At 38.8% G+C, this 19,198-nt stretch overlaps 1 protein-coding gene across 4 annotated transcripts in view; it reads right to left on the bottom strand.

Moving 5' to 3' along the window:
- Nucleotides 1–19,198, bottom strand: part of grid2 (glutamate receptor, ionotropic, delta 2) — a 453,461-nt gene that overhangs the window by 32,554 nt on the left and 401,709 nt on the right. For all 4 annotated transcript variants that reach the window (XR_004341186.1, XM_032578330.1, XM_032578331.1 and 1 more), the window contains exon 14: nucleotides 7,722–7,888. Coding sequence is in view for 3 of the 4 variants with exons in the window: in XM_032578330.1 (XP_032434221.1) it covers nucleotides 7,722–7,888 (167 nt within the window). In the remaining variant the exon portion in view is untranslated. The remainder of the gene's footprint in view (nucleotides 1–7,721; nucleotides 7,889–19,198) is intronic.

The following is a 19,198-nucleotide window of genomic DNA, read 5'->3' on the forward strand; positions in this document are numbered from 1 at the left end:
AATGAGCACTTTCCATCACTGCAGAAAATATTTATCCTACTTTTTTGTTATAAGTCAATCACATTGTAGATTATACCTCAGTATCTTTATGTCTTTATCTGATTTAACTCATGGATTTTACCTAAGCTGTTTTGAGCCACTCAGAGGTGAAAATGCTTGTGTTGTCAGGAATATTGTCCTTCACACTGGTGCAGACTTAGATTTAATGAACAATTACTTTATTGTGTTTGGGTAGCTTTCTCCGTTAATACCATCATTTAAAAATTACATTTTGTATTTACTCAAAGCACTGTATCTCATCCTATTCTTGTCCTCTGTTCCTTTTTAATCCAATTTATGGTAGAACAAAGCATGGAACCAGTTCAAGAGGTCAAAAATACCAGCGACCTCTCCTGAGAAACCTTCATCATTTATTGCTCTTGTCTTTGGGGATTCTTAAGCACCATTAATGTTCCAATAATGTATATTTTATTACCAAAAGTGCTTAAAATCCATGCTGAAACACATGCAATACTCTGGATTCTCTCAGATCCACCAGTGGGCCCAAGTGACACCTGGTGTCCACTTGGGTAACACCAGGGCCTCCAGTTTTGAACATCTCACATACCCAAGTTGCTGCAGGGGCACTGACTTCTAAGAGATTAATTTCTCAGATAACAGTAAACATGGACATTATAAACTCACAGTAACAGTGAAAGAATTAGGTAATAAAAATTTGCATCGGCAATTCCTTTGACCCGAACAACTCTAAAGGTAAATAACTGAATTCTGACTTTTGCAAAGATCCTTCTACGTACAATCGCTAATTTGCCAGTACACAACAATACCAAAAGATAAGGCATTAAAATTTGCTTGAACATAGATGGTCTCTGTAGGGTCTTTGAAAAATACCCCGGGGGTGCATTAAAAAAAAAAAGCCAGTGCACTCCCAAAATGGTGTTTGATCATTCATGGCAAGACTACAACTTATAGTGGAGGTATAGAAACCTCCAGTATAAAAAGGTAAATATGAAGACTGTAAGGAAACATTCTTTTTATATTTGTGACCACCAAATAATGTCAATATCAACATATATGATGGAAGTGCGACTAAAAATGCTGCCGGTTTAAAAGATTGATAAAGACATTAATGCTTTGTACCCAATGTGTGAAAAGGGCTAAACAATCTAACATAATTTCTTGGGAGTGAAAATCGCCTCTGGTGTGTGCTCACCACCGCAATCTACCCTGTGGCCCCCGAGGTGTGATTTATCTGTGTTTGTGACAGAGATTTGTCACTGTAGTAATAGTCATTTGGCCCCTCAAGCATGCCACAGAACATGCTCTGCCATGGTCCCCACAGAAATACAGCATATTGTGGCTCTATTTTAGAACCATTCAGCCATCAGCCCTCAAACTGATAGAGGAACGCTGGCTTTCAGCCAGGTAATAAAACAACAATATATCTCTTAGAGAGCAGGACCAAAATCAAACAATGCACATGGCACCCTCTGTTTAGCACACAACTATGCAATAGGAAATGAAAACAAAATAATATTAATATAACAATGAGCTTGCAATTAATTTTATCTGAGCTTTTTACTGGTATTTGTCCTCAAACTGAATTTCATGCACTCTTTAGACTCCTATGCATTTACACACTGGTTTCTCTTCCATGATCACACATAAAAGGCATCGCCATTTTGTAACTGAAGATTAAAACATGCTCCAAAAGTGCAATAAAATACATGGCCAACAACACCCCAAGATGTCCATCTGCTGTGGATTTGATCTTATGTTTCAAATTTTCATATCAATGCCTGCCAACAAGCAGACACAAAAATAATGCATTCCCCTGAAAGGGTTTTTTTTAATCTTGCCCCTTCAGCACTTCAAAACAACTTGTCAGTAGCTGTCAGTTTAAATTAGCGGAGCAGCCCTTTATGGCACTGTTTTCTGACTCTGGTAAATCTGCAGGCTGTCTCCATCAATCATGGAGCAGGACACACACACACCAACCCACCCACTCACACACAGAATCATGAACACACTTCCAGATTATTCCACAATGCTGACAAATGCTGACAGATTTGCACACACGCACATACAGAAACACAGATGTGAAGTGTTGCTGCACTTCAGCTACAGCAATGGAACTTCACAGCAAACAAAGCGTTTGAAAACGATAAAGTTGAAGCAGTCTGTCTGTTTCTACAGATGCTGCCCTGCTCGTGTTCTCTTTAAAGTGTCAAAGCAAATAAGTTATTTTTCATCTTTGATATTATCCCTGGGGATGTGCACATACCAAACACTTCAAGTATGCAGAGCACACACACTGCCATAAACATGTAGAGTAAATACTCCTCAGAAGTTGCAGAGATTCTCCCCAGGTATACCAGCCAATCACTCAGTATTTACACCATCCAGCCTCAAGAAATCTGTTACCTGCAAAATATAAAGTAGGCTTCACTTTCCCAATCAAACAGTCCTGATCAGTTACAGCAGGCACTAAAAGGACAGCCGAGTGTTTCGAGGTGACAGGTAAGAATAGATGCATCGGACCCCATAAATTGTCGGGTGGTATCAAAGTTTGATCAAGCAGGGTTACAAAGATGATGACATGGTAACTGTGGAGTAAGGCTGGGCGATGTGGTTGAAAAACATTTCATAATAAAAGGGTTTCATACCAGTGGATATTAATAATTCGTTTTTTGTGTTGAAAATCTGAAATACTGCCAACCAGTGACATGACCTCTCCTGTTTTATCCAGTTTTCTCCTGAGCGGTTGTATTAATTTTCTCCTTTCACTCCACACTGATGCTTCTTATTTTTAAGGAGTTATGAGGCACAGTGGCAAAACTTGAAACTGCTGCCACATAAGTTACTCAACAGGTTGTTGCTAGGTAACCAAAGAGTGAGTGAGGTAGTTGATGCTTCCATCCTTGCTAAGATGGACCTGAGAGGTTGAGTGGATAAAACCTTCTCTCTGCCTATATTCCCCAGAATGTTTTGTGTTTTTAGCTTGGAGTTCAATGAAATTACAGAATTTTCTGTCTGATGTATTTTCCATTGATATTGATAATGTGTCTATCGCAATATATTTTGTTATTGATTTATTGTCCAGCCCTCCTTTGGAGAGCCACTATCAGCTGTGATTTCAGGTTAAAGCTTTATTACAGTACTCAGCATTCTTTTTTCTTCCTAAAAATACTTCCCAGATTGGTGTTTCATTTCAACAACTACTGCACAGCAATAACAGAAAGAAGGCTACGTAATGAAGAAGGAATCTCCACAAGTAATATTTAAAAAAAAAACATTAACAGTTATTTTAAGAAATAGGTTTTAAAAATCCAGTCTCTTTTAAAAAGTCAGGGGAGAATGATTAAAAAAAGAGAACGGTCCCTACAGTGTGCCAACTGTAGAAGCTGTGGGGTCAGTGCTGTAATCTTAGGTTACTTCACTTGGTCAGGGTTAGAGTCATTTACATACTTTTTTGAATTTAGCAAATAGCTGCAATGAAACAAAGAGTGACCAATTTAAAGGGGTTTGAATACTTTCTGTACCCACTGTAAAAATGTTGATTAACTGAATGAATTAAATAACCTTGTTTTTTAATGTGTTTTTTTTTTTTTTATCAATTTGTTTCCTAACTGACACAGGCAAGGATTTTTCTGACTCAAATTTTGGAAATTGGTTCAGGGCAATTTAGACAACACTTTTAGAAATGTATTTGTCATCACATCTCTGATGTTATTAAAAATATTTGGGATGTGCCGAGGATTCTCAACGCCACAATGTCATTATCAGTGTAAAGTAGGAAACATGCCATCCTTGGACTGAAATATGAGGATGACATCAATAAGGATGGTTCACATGTACAAATACATGTAATACCATGTATTTGTAGTAGCAAATACATGGCTGTAAGGAAAAATTTAAATACAAAAATGGAGATGGGAGTTGATTTAAAAATGACACAAAGTATAATTTTTCTGCAATACAAAAAGTAAAGACAACATAAAATATAATTCAAACTGAGCATTAGAATCATTAAAATATTACAAAATATGAAATAAAACAACAATTATTAAATTGTATAAGATAATAGACAAATAGCAAGCAGCTAGTATTCTTATGTAAAGATATTAAAGATAATATCTTATGTTTAATATCAGGAACAGGAAGCAAAAAGTGACTCTTAAGTGTTTGTAGTTTTTAAGGGGGAGAATACTGTCCAAAACACAAATAATATATTTGCTTTCATCTAGGAAGCAATATAGCAGTCAGCGAGATATGGCCTGCTTATTTAAGCAATTCTTGCTCCTGACTCAAGTCAATTCTGTCCCGTTTGGTAAGCCTCATATATCCTGCACCTCACGTCCCTGTTTTTAAATTCCGCTTTTAGCCGATAAAAGTGATGCCACAGAGAATGTTCAACAGATCAAAATCATGCGCATCTCAAATCTGTAGATAACGCAGCCTGTCTGATGTGATATACTGAGGCTTGTGTTGCAGTTCCACAACATTTCCCTTCGGTGTTATGGCTCCATCACAGCAGTCTGCACTTTCTGTTTCCTACGGAGGCCATTATTGACTCCATGATAATCCACAATTTAATGGTTTCACTCCTTCCAAAGTGAAGCAAAAATGAATAAAAATAAAAGAAGAAAATATGACATATTGAATCATGGCACATTCTGCCAAAACAAAACCACAAAGTGTTATATTAAAAACCAATAAGATGAAAAAAATCTCTTTTTTTGTATGATTAAACACAAATGATTAAATATAAATATTTGAGTTTTATTTGAGCTACCAATAAGTGCTTTCAGATAATACTTTCAATCTGTGATCTGGATGTGTTATTTATGCATTGCCACCATCTGAAAGGGCTGAATGTAGTGAACCAACATCAAAGAAAACTAAAAAGGTAAGACAGAACTGTGGAACAACTTGAATTTATTAAAACAATAAACCAAAGCAAAGAAAGCAGCAGCTGAACAGCTGCTTAAAAAAGCTCAACAGCATGGTTCATAAACTTTGATTGTTCTCCAGCTTAAATCTAATCCGAGGAGAAATATGTTATTCAGCAGAATCAGCTGCAGATATGTTGATAATGACGAACTAAAACTTTGCTTGTATTTGAAACCCTACATGCATTCGGACAGAGCAAGATGGTGACAGCAAGCAGTTCGGCTACAAAGTGTTTAATAAAGTAATCCAGACAGATTGGTCTGTGGTTGCAAGTACCTTATATGATCCTTCTGGACATTATTTGAAAGGGAATTGCTCTGAATGCAGTTAGCACAAGAATTATTGATTTGTCAGCATAATATGTCAGCCTGAAATTATCATGTTATCAGTCAACTTGATCAATTTTGGGAACTCAGGTCCAACAGGACTTGCTGTTGGTCCATCCTTGGGGTTTTTAAAATAATTCCACTATGCTTATTTTCGAGCCGTTTCTGTTCACAGGTAAAGATAATGTTTTGCTTAAGCAACTCATCCGTTTGGTTGCTGCTTGCTAGGTCTTTATCAGTGTTGATTAGCTTTGTTTTTACTGTTTTTACAATTTAAAAGGCTGGTACCAAATTAGTGGAAAGTGGTTGATACCAAGTATATCATCAACCACTTTTGAGGTGAACTCAAAACTATATGAATACCATTACAAAGTTTTGAATATGCTGGTTATAGGCATTGCATTAAAATTGTATAAAATTGTGCTAAAGCATAAAAGGAATATATAATATTCATCTTTAAGCAAACACTTTAACTGAATTCAGAGGTCTTTTAAAAATAATTATTTATTCATTATGAAATCATATGTTCTGTTTATATATAATACCTCGCAGTATAATTAACTGTTCCTTAATTGTTTGATTAAAACAAAACCAAATGAATGAGACATCAAGAAGTCTCAAGATTTGTTATGATTGGACCACAGAAGACAAACAAAAATATGAAATGTTTCTCTCAATGGAGTAAAGGCACAGACTGCTAATATAATTCCTTTTAAACCTCAATGCTGTGCTTCAGTAATCAGTGTAATAGAGAATGTCAGAATGACAGATCTAAAAGAGAAACAAAGCAATTATACATCCACAACAATATTCTCCCCCCTGATAATTCTACTCCGTTTTCTTTGAAGCATTAGGTCTAAGTAAGGACATTGTTTGAACCTGCCTTCCCAAGAGAAAGACATTACGACAACAGTAATAAAAGTAAATTGCAGACATGGCTTGCTAATTAATTGCTTGTTTATTTTAATAAAAGTCATGATAGGCAATATTCTGAAGTGCAATGCTTCATTAGATATGGAGCTATTAAGAGACCTCGACATTCATGCATTCCCATGTTTTGGCCCATGCAATGAGATCTACTCAAGTCTTTTACCACACACATGCAAATATTCACAAGCACTCGTAAAAACATTGGTATCTATTTTACGTAATGTAATTTTCACAAGTGTAATGAGGATATCAGATATATTTCCCCATTCATGTTGAAATGATCTTGAACTTGATTGCATACAAAGCCAGCACGACGCTCCGTTGAGAAGTAGGCGATCCTTGTGGGGCCCTTACAGTAATAACTGCACCTGCTGAGGTTGCAGTCTGGCGGCATGATTTTATGTTGCAGCGTGACATTAAAGATTAATGCAAACAGACAAACAAGGAATTCCTCCAGATTTGAGGAGCAAAACACAATTGCTGAGAGGAAATGAGTGAATGACCTTTGTGTACCGGCTGCAAAAATTACCATACTTCCTTGTTTTCATAAGGGAATAGGAAGATAATGAATAAATGAATAAATTCAGTTGCTGTGTTGATCGAGGAGACAGACCAGACTTTGTGTTGGGCCAAACAAAGTAAACAACTGGGATCAGCTTGAATATTTGAAATATTTGAATCAATTCAGCTTTGTTTATTGTCCCAAATCACTACATACGTCGTAAGGGCATTCATCATTGTAAGGTCAAGATCTTATTTCCCTCAGAAGAAAAATCCAACAATTTCCTTAAAGCAAACAGTTGTGGCAATCTTTTGTTGATTTTTTCTGAGGCTAACTTGTCACATTTGCTTAAGCTCAGTGTCAAGTATTGGTGCTTAAAAGCAGTTTTACTGTTTCTTGGAAGACAGATTTATGACTAATTCAGATTTTTCATTGAGCAGCTGAGCAGTGTTAAGGGCCACATTTATATTGGGCTTCTGTTTTTCTATTCCAAGCTTTTTCAGAAGACAAAATCTAGAGTTCTGTTTCATTTAAAAGCCATTTTACAAGGGTATGATTTCTCTTTAACTTTACCCTTACCCTGTCTAAAGAGGTCCAAATTTCAATAGAGAACCAGAGACTGACTGACTCCAGGAACGGATGGATGGATGGAAAATAGACAACTATATAGAGACTAAAGTCTGAAGATATTAATATTTTGCATATTCTCTTCTGTTCTGAACATCAATATAAAACATGTTAAATTGAATCTACACATTCAAAGTGCATTGAATCCCTGTTTGCAGGAGTGGCCAATTTACTTCACTAAAATAAATCAAGAGAAGCAGGAAAATGAAAATGCATTATTCATAACTTATTAGTGTACTTCTGAACCTTAAAGTAAAAGGACTGGGATAAAGAGCATGAAACAAAACACTTCAATCAATGCACAATTAATCAATTCACTTTAATAACAAATGAAACATGGGCATAGATGTTGCCAGGATGTTGTTTACTGTTATGACTCTTACCTCTGGGAGAAAATGTCCCTGTAGGGGCTGCCGTGCTGCATGGCGATACCATATCCACGGTCTGGCGCGTTGCTGCTTACAGTGTAGAATGAACAATCCTCATCATTATTGGCCACGTACTCCAGCACTGCTGCATCCCACACAAAGCCAAAGCGGCCATATTTCACCTTAATGAAAGGGAAACAGAAAAAACAAGACATTCTTTTTTAACAGGAATCGTATAGAGTATCCGAGTTATTCTGATAGTTACAGCTGGATTCCCAGTCCAGTTCCAATTAACTAACTTAAAACATTTTTCTTTGCAAAGTTATGGTTACATACATTAAGCAGCGAGAAGTCTGTTAGGACTAATTTCCTCCAATACCAAGAGACTTCCTAATCGCTTTCGATCAGTGATTTTTGTTGTCTAATATTACATCCTGACTCCCCTCTTTATATGGTGTGGATCAGTGCATTTAACAGAGATCCAACTTTATTGTTCCACATTCTTGTAACTTTAGATGTATGTGATCTAAACACATTCACTCACTCACTTACTCACTATGAAGCCAAGTTTGGGATACTTTTCACATTTTATGCAGGGAGCATATCCATGCTGCCAGTGTGTTTAGCCTGACTGTGGGTATCGGAAGTGTGGGATTGTTGTTGAGAAAGCCATAAGGGACTTAAAATGGGAATCACGGCTTAGTTCAGTTGAGGTGCTTGTTGTTAACACATCCTGTAGTTTACATTCAATAGAGCAATATTTTTTCTACAAGAACAAAAATATGGAAACAGGAGAAGCTGTGATATTCTCGTGAAAACACCTTTGATACTTCAAACAGTATTAAATACAGCAGCCAGACACAGAAAAATACACGCAGACTCTCACATACCCACACTTTTTTCATAATACATTATTTTGGACTTGGTGTGTCATTAACTTTAATGGTGCTTTATAAAATTTTCAAACCCATCTGTGTTTTAGCGCGTGTGTGTTTGTGTGTTGCCTCACTTGGCTCATACGTGATGACTAATGTCTGAGGGCTGACAAGGCCTTCTGATTGGGTGATTTTACAGCCTTAAGTCTGCTGCAGTGTGTGTGTATGTGTGTGTACACATGTCTTCAATGTTTCGCTGCAGGATATCAAAAGGGATCATATTACTCTTTGAAAAGAAAGGGAAGAGAACTGCTATTAGTTGTGAAGAATGCTTTCATGCCTTCCATTTATTTCTGCTGAATAAAAAAAAAACTGGTTTTGCAAAACAGAAATTAGTAAAACATGTACTTAAATTTCATAATATGAAATATAAGGAACACTTTTCTTACTAAATTTAAATGAAATGGCTTAAAAAATATTGTGAGCCTTATGTGTGGTCATTTCTGTGACATGACTCACAATTTTGATATAAAAAAATATTGTAATCACACTTACAGAGACATCTTTCAGCTTAATAATACTATAAATTAAGGTTGAAATAAATACGATCTGACTTTCTTGATAAAATATACTCATGATGTGCAATAAAGTCACGGTAAACATTAACAGAGACTTCACTGTTATAATAGCTTCATAAAAAGTGATCAGTTAAATTAAAAGCAATACATGAATTGCTGACCCTTTGATTTTTTTTTCCTTTTTTCGTAATAAGGAAAGGAGATCCTATAGACAAAGATAATGTAGAAATATGTGTTAAAGTCACTTCTAAGTTAAAACTTGCATCAGACTATGTAACACTGGCAAATACTCCCATGACGACACTTCCTTTTTTCCATTGCATTGGGACTCCACATTGTTTATATGCCTATTATATTTTTATGCTATTATTTTCAAGTCGTAGTGTTGCAAGAAACTTTTGTTATATTACATTGTCCCCCTTTCAGTGTTTGCAGTACTTGTTTTCATAGACTGCTCATGGTACCTCAGCTCACTTTGGTCACTTTCAGAAGACTCCTCACCATCATGCCACTTCAGTATTTGTTCTGTATACATACAGTACAGACCAAAAGTCTGGACACACCTTTTAATTCAATGAGTTTCCTTTATTTTCATGACTATTGACATTGTAGATTCACACTGAAGGCATCAAAACTATGAATAACACATGTGGAAATATGCACTAAACAAAAAAGTGTAAAACAACAGAAAATACCCCTTATATTCTAGTTTCTTCAAAGTAGCAACCTTTTGCTGTGATTACTGCTTTGCACACACTCTGCATTTTCTTGATGAGCTTCAAGAGGTAGTCACCTGAAAAGGTTTTCACTTCATAGGTGTGCCCTGTCAGGTTAATAAGTGGGATTTCTTGCTTTATAAATAGTCATGAAAATAAAGAAAACCCATTGAATTAGAAGGTGTGTCCAAACTTTTGGTCTGTACTGTATGTACACCTATTCTTGGTCTTATTTACAAAGTATTATTATTTTATCTGACATATGTGTGCTTGAGGTCTTTATCTCACTACTCCCAAACGTTTGAATGTTTTACTGGCTACAATTTGTAATTAAATTGACATAAGTCTAAAATAACCATAAGTTTTTCATTCCACTTTACCATCAGTCTAAAACAGTCCTGTACACTGGTATACTTATCTGGAAGGGTGCATTATTTAGTTAAAAATTCCCTTTCTAAAGAGTCCGCCTTGAATTTGAAAGAAAAAGAGCAAATGTAGTCTTGCTTTCGTTCTTTTTTTATGTTACAATTTCACATGTTCAACCTGTTTAAAATTCGGCTGCTAGATATTTAATAACCACAACATTAATCCATTACTGGTGCATATAAAATGGTCTCCAGGTAACTATACAATAAGAAAGGCTGCAGGGAGGTATAGTAGTTGACAGCATAGCCTGAGAGCAAAAACATTTTTACTTTGAATCTTATTTAGCTCCCTTTTCAGCAATTTTCTTTCTAAAACAATATTCTTCATGTTATGCTCTCCCAGATGCAGAAACAACATTGAATTATATACCAAATCCAATTTTGGCAAATCTAGTTCTGATTTAAAGACTCATCTTTCCCTTTTTAGTATCGGTAAGGTGAAATGATTTTCATGTGGGTTTAACACATTAATATAATGCATTATGTTTATTATTTTACTAAAATTATTCCTTTGATATCCTGCTGATCTTAAATCTGCTTTAACATTAAAGGTGTTTTGACTTGACAGCTAGACTGATCCAGTTTTTCTTATTAATAATGAGATAAAATAAACCTATACCAACATCAACATGAGCAAAATCCCGAGCACTTATCTGAACTAAGAGCATTGTGGTGCAGCAGTGCTTCATAAACAGCGAGAAAATGCATGTAAATAGGGAGTATTGATTTCATACATTAGAACAACTACTCTACATTCACAGCATTACTTAAATATTGACTTAACTTTGATTAATTACTTAACATAACAATCATGGCTGGGGTGGCACTATAAAAATGATATCCTGAAGGCCATTCTTCTTTTGTGGTGCAGCAAATCAACAAATACTTTGTAAAATAATTATACACAACACAAGGGAAAGGGACTGAAAAATTACATATGAACTATGCTATTTAAGTTCTCCAGTTGAAGTTAATCTGACAGGTCATCCTTTTCCTAACTCAGGGTTAAACAGATTGCCTTACATGTTTATGCAGTGCATTTTATTATTATATATCCTTTAATTTTGCATATAATATTTAACACATTTTAAAATTTTGGGGATATATATGCTTTCTTTTGTTAAGGTTTCTTCACTTTTGGTGTAAGGAGAATTACTAAACATACCTATAGTTTGGTAATGACAGAACTGGTCTAATTAAATGAAGAAAACATGCTCACACAGAAACACATCCTGTTAATAACTTTTAGGAATGTGAACGTTATTCAGTCGTGTGAACTGAGACAAACACCCACCATAAACCCCTGTGACCTCCTTCAAGCTAGTGGGCAGAAGTTCACTTATGTTGACTTAAATAATTAAAGAGAGAGAAAGGGACAGTAAACGTTGCAAGGGAGTGCAAGGATGTCAGACAGCTTGTGAAGACAATAGGTTTGCTTTCCAGACCATTTCTTATCACTGTAAGAAGTTATCTTATTAAAAAAAAAAAAAAAATATATATATATATATATATATGAAAGATTGCAAAAGGTTTCAAAATGTCCTCATTTTTCAGACTAATGTAAAAACAAGGGTATGTCTGCAAGGCACTTCATTGTGCTACTGTAGTTAAGGTCATTTCCTGCTGAATTACTGAATCACAGTCACACAACCACACACTGTCAAACATCAATCTAAACATTAGACAGGGATCTCTATTTCTATCTGATGAATGTGATGCTGATGGACAATAGCATGAAAAATTGCAAGGTACTGGAACAAGGCGGGAATTTCTTTTGTAGCAGAGGCTAAGGATAAAAAGGTTCTGCAGGATCCTACATAGTGCACACAGAACAAACTTAATTTAAAGAATAATTGATCAATCAAATTAAGCAGGCAAAGTGCAGAAAGACACCAACATTTTTCAAGAGAAGATATGTCTCTCAGCAACAGCAGTGATGCTGAAAACAAGCTTTTAAGCAGACAAGCACCATAATATTTGCTTTTTTTACCTGCAGCAAATATTATGGTGCAAACCTGCAGTGTGATCAGCCCAGATTTGGCTGGTTCATGAAGGTTTTTGGGCTGACCAAGAACCAGTCAAAGCTCAGACTGGCAGCTAATCTATGAGGAGTCAATCAGCATGGGCCGAAATACAAGGAGAGAAGAGCAGAACTAAAGAGAAGTTAAACATTTTAGTGGTAGACACACAGGCACAGTGGGAAAAACCAGAAGAGAGAAAATCACAAAAAAGTAAAACCATTTACTTACTCATATTCAGTAAAATGGAATATCTTCTTGTCAACATAAAAATACCTTTTGAGAATAACAATCTTTAAACGGGTATTAAATTAACTTTCATGTTTTCTCAGTTTTTAAATTCTTCGGATGTAATATTCCAATGTTAAACATTGTCTTTAACTGTAAGCAGAAAATCAACACATAAAAGCTTAAAAACATCAGTTTGTAAAGTTTGTCTGTATAATTTGTTTCACTTAGTGAGCTCAGTTACTGAACTAAATGAGCTCTTCAGTAATATTGTAAATTATTGAATAGGTCTGTATATATTTTTTTAAATTGCATCATTGTCATGTCAGACATCTCCCCACAGCCACAGCAACTGCAGAGTTCTGCCTTTCTTCTTGCATCACTCCCCTTTGACGTGTTTGATTTTATGAGCTGTAAGGCAGGCTTGGACAGAAAAAAGGCAACCATGAAATCTACTGCTATACATGTCATGCAATAACCACCATAGATGTAAGGCTTTGCTCCTTTCTAAACCTTACAGACAGTTGGTTTCTATCTGTGTGACGTCATTTCAAAACAAACCTTCAATTTACATCTATACTTGATGACATAAGACACTTTTGGCTGTGAACTGGTGTTCATACATTGCTTTATTGGTTGAGTTGAGAACAAGAGGCAACAATTGACTTTTATCCTTGTTCCACAATTGCATGAAGTAAAATAATGCAATGAGCATATAAGAGGCTTTTTTGTGCCTTTAGAGCGTATTAACAAAAGCAGAGGTTAATAACAGTGAAATATTTGACAAAAGAATCCATTTAACTCAGGTGCTCACATTTCTACAAACATTTCTGTGAGTCCTTAAGCCAGCTAGTCATGGCTCCTTGCTTCCAGGCTCTTCCTGTACTTGCTTCCCTCCGTTTCTTTGGGCTTTATTTGACGACTCAGAGAGAATCAAAATGAGCGACTGCTCCCCAGCTAAATTTTTCCCCTTCTTTGCTCTGGCTGGCTTCATGTAGATATGTGAAGATCTGAATAAAGATCAGATTAGGTGCAGGGAAATCAATCAAAGCGAAAAAGAGAGACAGCGCCTCCCCCTCTGTGCATCGTACTGCATCAATATACATGAGGAAAGTTATTTTAAGACAAGTTCTCATGTAGGAGGAGAAAACTGTGTTTAAGTAAGTTTCTTTTTGCATTATGTCTCCACATATTCTGCAATGAATTAAACTGAAAATGCAATGCTGTCACTATAGGTAATGTAAATAGCACACACTTGAACTGCTTAGGTATGTTTCTCCCTCACCTGTTTGTTTTAATGCAAGCTGAATTTGAAGAGACTTAGGTAGCTCTTCTAAGATACCCCTGTTGTCCGAGATGGAGCTCGGACAACAGGGGTAAAGCACTAAATTTGGGTAAACAATCTGAATTTTCTTGGCAGGACACTTTTTCATTTATTAGTTCAGAAACAAGCACATCATCATCTACTCACATATTCCTAATAAAACCACCTGTTATTCTCTTGTATCCAACAAAGAATATTTTTCCTTTCACCAAAAAGCTAAACATGCAGTCTCAGACTACAAAAGGCTAGTCCTCCTGAGGCATCAGTTCCTCAAGAGGAGTTCTGTCCAGCTGTTTGCTCTAGTGGCACCAGCCGCCTCAATCCCCAGAGACACTATATGACAACTTCTTCTCTCCCTTTCCTCTCTTTGTTTTCTCAGTTGTTTAATTACCATCGGCTGTCATCAGTTGTCTTTGTCTCTTCAGGAAGGAGGACTTGGGGGGGAAAAAAAACAATGGAATTAATCGCCTATTGCCACGCTCTATGCAAATCTTTATCCAGACCCCGTTAAGTCGATGAGAGATGAGATAGTGAAGGAGAGGCGTAATTGGAGACAGATGTTGGAGAGATGGATCATCCGAGATGGATCAGTGAGCCAAAACTAAGATGCCACCCTTAATAAGATCTGGCTGAATACAAAAATCACTTCTTTCCGTTTACTTTTCTTTTTATCTTCGCTTAACTGTATTGTTCATAATGACTCTGATGTTTCATTTGCTTGAAAAGTATCATTCACGTTTTTCTGACACCTTGTCCATTTTTCTCTTACTCATATTCCTTTTGACATGCAAATGATGTGCGTGAGGCTGGTGACCTAAAGGGTTAATCCACTTCCTGGTTTACACCTGTGGAGCCTAAACTTAAAATCTATTCAAAAACTGGGCTAATAAGTTACATTTGTGCTCAAACTAGAGTATTTACAAAGACCAACTTAAATGAAAGGAACCTTTGTGATCCTCAGTGCATTATAAAAAACAAAAAGCAAATACTAATCAATAATACATTACAGAATCAAATATGATCACCTTTGAATTTGTGCGGGTGGCATGAAATTTCTTAAACTCTGACAAACAAAGCAGAGCTTTTAACCATAGCGCTGTGTGAGAAGAAGTCGCTGGCAGTGCTTGGGCTTTTGCGCGAAGACGTGTGAATATGTGTTGCTTACACTAGTGGAGTTTGGCTCCAGTGATTGATTATATTTGTCCAAGCTGTTGCTTCAATGCTGAGTTTTCAATTGCTGAATGGGAATAAATAATGGGAGGCAACAAAAGTTTTGTCGTCCATCACAGCAGCACCACACCTTTGCATTTGACAAGATGGCTCCCAGGTGCTGCTGATGAGCTGGCAGAAGACGAGTTTTTGTAAGCCGCAACGGGAAACTGTGAACTGATAAATGTTGCCTGCCTGATACAATTCCCCAGAAAAAAACAAAACAGCTTTATTTCTGGTTATTTTAATCCTGTTAGGTACCAGGCTGGTGGGTTCTTTTCAGATCATCCACCAGAGGGCGCCTGATGACAGCTGGTTCTTGGAGGGCGTGCCGGCAGGTCCTAACCAGACGCACCTGTGGGGAATTGCCATCTCCTGGTGGAGTATATGAGGAGCTGACTGCCAGCACATCTTCGCCAGAGTGTTTGCCTGAACTGGAAGCCTTCAGGAGAACTCGAGTCATCCCTTTTGGAAGAAAACCTCCAGAGGCACTGTGAAAGTTCTAACTGAGAGCCCGAGCCTCACCTTCACCTTCCCAGTTACTTACCGGTGCAGTTCTCAGTTGGCAGTCAGCTCCATTACTTCTCCGTGCGGTCTAGCACAGCCTGTCCACCCTCCGACTCTCTGCCCAGCTGTCGCCTTTGGACCTACCCACCTCCTGGTGCCTGGCCTTCCTCCTCCTCTGTTCGGACCCCGACTCCCACAAGTAAGAGCTTCATAACCAGTTCAACAAAGTTGATTCGCTGATCCCGTACTCACCATATCTCTCTCCCTCAGTGAGCGGCTGAACCCGGAACCCTTATTGATGCCAAGCCCAACTACCCGTTCTGAGTTTTTTTGTGAATAAGGAAAATAAATCCTTTTGAACTTTTACACCAGTCTCTCTGTGAGTGTTTCTGCATGTGGGCAAAGAACGTTAAACCCAGCATGACAGAACACTCTGGCCAAACGGATGTTCCAGCAGAAACAATCCGGAGAGCACTGCATCACCAACAAACGCTAATTCAAAACCATGAGGCTGCACTTCAGGAACTGGGTAATCGGCAGGCAGAAACAAATAGTCGTTTAGCTGAGCTAACCAGTTTTCTCCGCAGTCACTTTCCCCAGGCGTCCACTTCGGAGTCCGCCCCGGAGTCAGCACAAGATCCCTCGCAGTCTCCTGATCCAGCTTCCGGAGTCCAGCTTCAGCCCACGAGTTCCGACTGTCAGCTGCCAAACCCTTCCAGGTTTGACGGGGATCCCCGTAAATGCAGGGGTTTTTTGATGCAATGTAACATTCAATTCAATCACTCACCTCATAGATTCGCCCGAGATTCAGCCAAGATATCTTACATTATTGCACATCTATCTGACCGCGCTCTAGATTGGGCTGAAGCCAAGTTTTCCTCCTCCCCTGAATACGGCTGCTCTTTTGCTGAATTCTTAACAGAGTTTAAACAAGCCTTCAATCAAGAAACTGATAAATCCCTGAGTTCTCGCACTCTGCTGAAAATGAAACAAGGGCAGAGGTCTGTAGTTGATTTTTCTATTGATTTCCGCATCCAAGCCGCTGCCTCGGGATGGAACTCCCCTGCTTTAAAGAGCGTGTATTTGGATGCCTTAAATGATTCCCTAAAGGACGAACTGGCTACTTTAGATGAGCCCGGTTCTCTCGAGGATTTAATAAAACTGTCCATAAGAATAGATAATCGTATTCGTGCACGAGCTAAGGAAAGAAACAGCCGAAGCGTTGTACCCAGATCGCTTCCTGTTCCCCGCCACTCAGTCCAGGTAGAGAGAGGGCAAGTTTCATCTGATCCAGAACCAATGCAAATTGGCCAAGCTAGGTTGACGCCTGAGGAGAGACAGCGAAGGATGCGGGCGAAACTCTGTCTCTATTGTGGAGAAGCAGGACACTTCCTTGCCGACTGCCCCACACTGTTAAAAGCCAAGGTCCGTCAGTAACTACGAGGGAACTGGCGGACCATCAAAGAAGATCGGACTCACCTCGTTTATTGTTGCCCGCAACCATTCATTTTCAAAACCGCTCTATGACTCTGTCGGCGTTATTGGATTCCGGCTGTGAATGCAATTTACTGGATGTCAATTTTGTTCAACAAATGGCCATAGAAACAGTTCCCCTACGCACCCCTCTTCGTGTTTCCGCCCTCGATGGGAAGGCGCTGCCTCTGATAACCCATCAGACAAGACCCTTACAATTAACCGTTTCTGGCAATCATTCCGAATCTATTTCTTTTTACGTTTTTCCCACGGCCAGCTCACCATTAGTTTTAGGGTTCGAATGGTTACAGCAACATAATCCAAATATAAACTGGTCCGACAGACATATTGATTCCTGGTCTGTTTCGTGTCATTCAACCTGTCTCCGCTCTGCCGTTCCTCCAGGTCCCTCCCCGGCTAACGGCAATGAGGCGGATCCTCCTGATCTCTCCAGAGTTCCGGCAGAATATCACGATCTGGCACAGGTGTTCAGCAAGTCTAAAGCCGCGTCCTTACCACCTCACAGACCTTATGATTGTGCAATTGATCTCCTGCCTGGAGCCCCGTTGCCCAATAGTCGACTTTATAGTATTTCTAAACCTGAGCGGGAAACAATGGAGAGGTACATAAAGGAATCCACAGCAGCGGGCATAATCCAACCTTCATCTTCGCCTCTGGGGGCCGGGTTTTTCTTTGTCAGTAAGAAGGATGGTTCTCTGAGACCCTGTATTGACTACAGGGGATTAAACCAGATAACAATTAAAAATAAATATCCCTTACCGTTACTCTCCTCTGCTTTTGAACCCCTCCACGGAGCTACCATATTCACTAAGTTGGACCTAAGGAACGCTTATCATCTGCTCCGAATCAGAAAAGGTGATGAATGGAAGACAGCTTTTAAGACATCCTTGGGCCACTTTGAGTATTTGGTAATGCCTTTTGGCTTGTGTAATGCCCCAGCCTTTTTTCAGGCTTTAGTGAATGATGTGCTAAGAGACTACTTAAATGTCTTTGTGTTTGTCTACTTAGATGACATCCTGATCTATTCGAAGACCTTACCTGAACACAAGAACCATGTCCGCCAGGTTCTCCAACGCCTCTTGGAGAATAGACTGTTTGTTAAAGCAGAGAAGTGTGAATTCCACCAACAATCAGTCACATTTCTGGGGTATGTCCTCGAGGGTGGACAGGTAAGGCCGACTGAGGAGAAGATCAGAGCTGTCCTAGAATGGCCCACCCCGGAGAACCGTAAGCAGTTACAAAGGTTCCTCGGCTTTGCCAACTTCTATCGGAGGTTTATTCGAAATTACAGCCAAACAGCCCAACCTTTGACTGCCCTGACCTCCACCAAGGTTCCGTTTAGCTGGTCCCCGGAAGCAGAGGCTGCTTTCTCACAGCTAAAGACCCTGTTCGCGAATGCTCCCATTCTCATACAACCAGATCCCACCAAGCAGTTCATCCTTGAAGTAGATGCCTCTGAGACGGGGGTGGGAGCGGTTCTCTCACAGTTCACAGCAACCGATCACAAGACCCATCCTTGTGCGTTTTTCTCCCGTAGACTTTCTCCTGCTGAGAGAAATTATGATGTTGGTGATAGGGAGTTACTAGCCATTAGATTGGCATTGGAAGAATGGAGACACTGGTTGGAGGGTGCCGAGCATCCCATTCTTGTTTGGACAGATCACAAGAATTTATCATACCTCAAATCTGCCAAGAGACTTAATCCTCGTCAGTCCCGATGGTCGTTGTTCTTCTCCCGTTTTAACCTGTGTATTTCCTATCGTCCAGGATCCAGGAACATTAAGCCCGACGCGCTCTCCAGGTTGTATTCGCCAACCGATGCCGAGAGACAACCGGCTCCCATCCTGCCGTCTAGCTGCTCTGTTGCCATGGTTACCTGGGAAATCGAGGATTTGGTGAAACAAGCTCAGCAAACAGAACCCGACCCAGGCACAGGCCCAGACAACAGAGTCTATGTTCCCACATCTATTCGAGCACGCCTGATCACCTGGATGCACTCCTCTAAATTTTCTGGCCATCCAGGGATTAGCAGAACTGTTGCCCTGATTAATCGACGTTTTTGGTGGCCGTCCATTCAAAAGGACGTCAAGGAGTACGTGTTGGCCTGTCCAACTTGCG

This window comes from Xiphophorus hellerii, chromosome 12 (assembly GCF_003331165.1).
Source record: "Xiphophorus hellerii strain 12219 chromosome 12, Xiphophorus_hellerii-4.1, whole genome shotgun sequence".
Classification (NCBI taxonomy): Eukaryota; Metazoa; Chordata; class Actinopteri; order Cyprinodontiformes; family Poeciliidae; genus Xiphophorus; species Xiphophorus hellerii.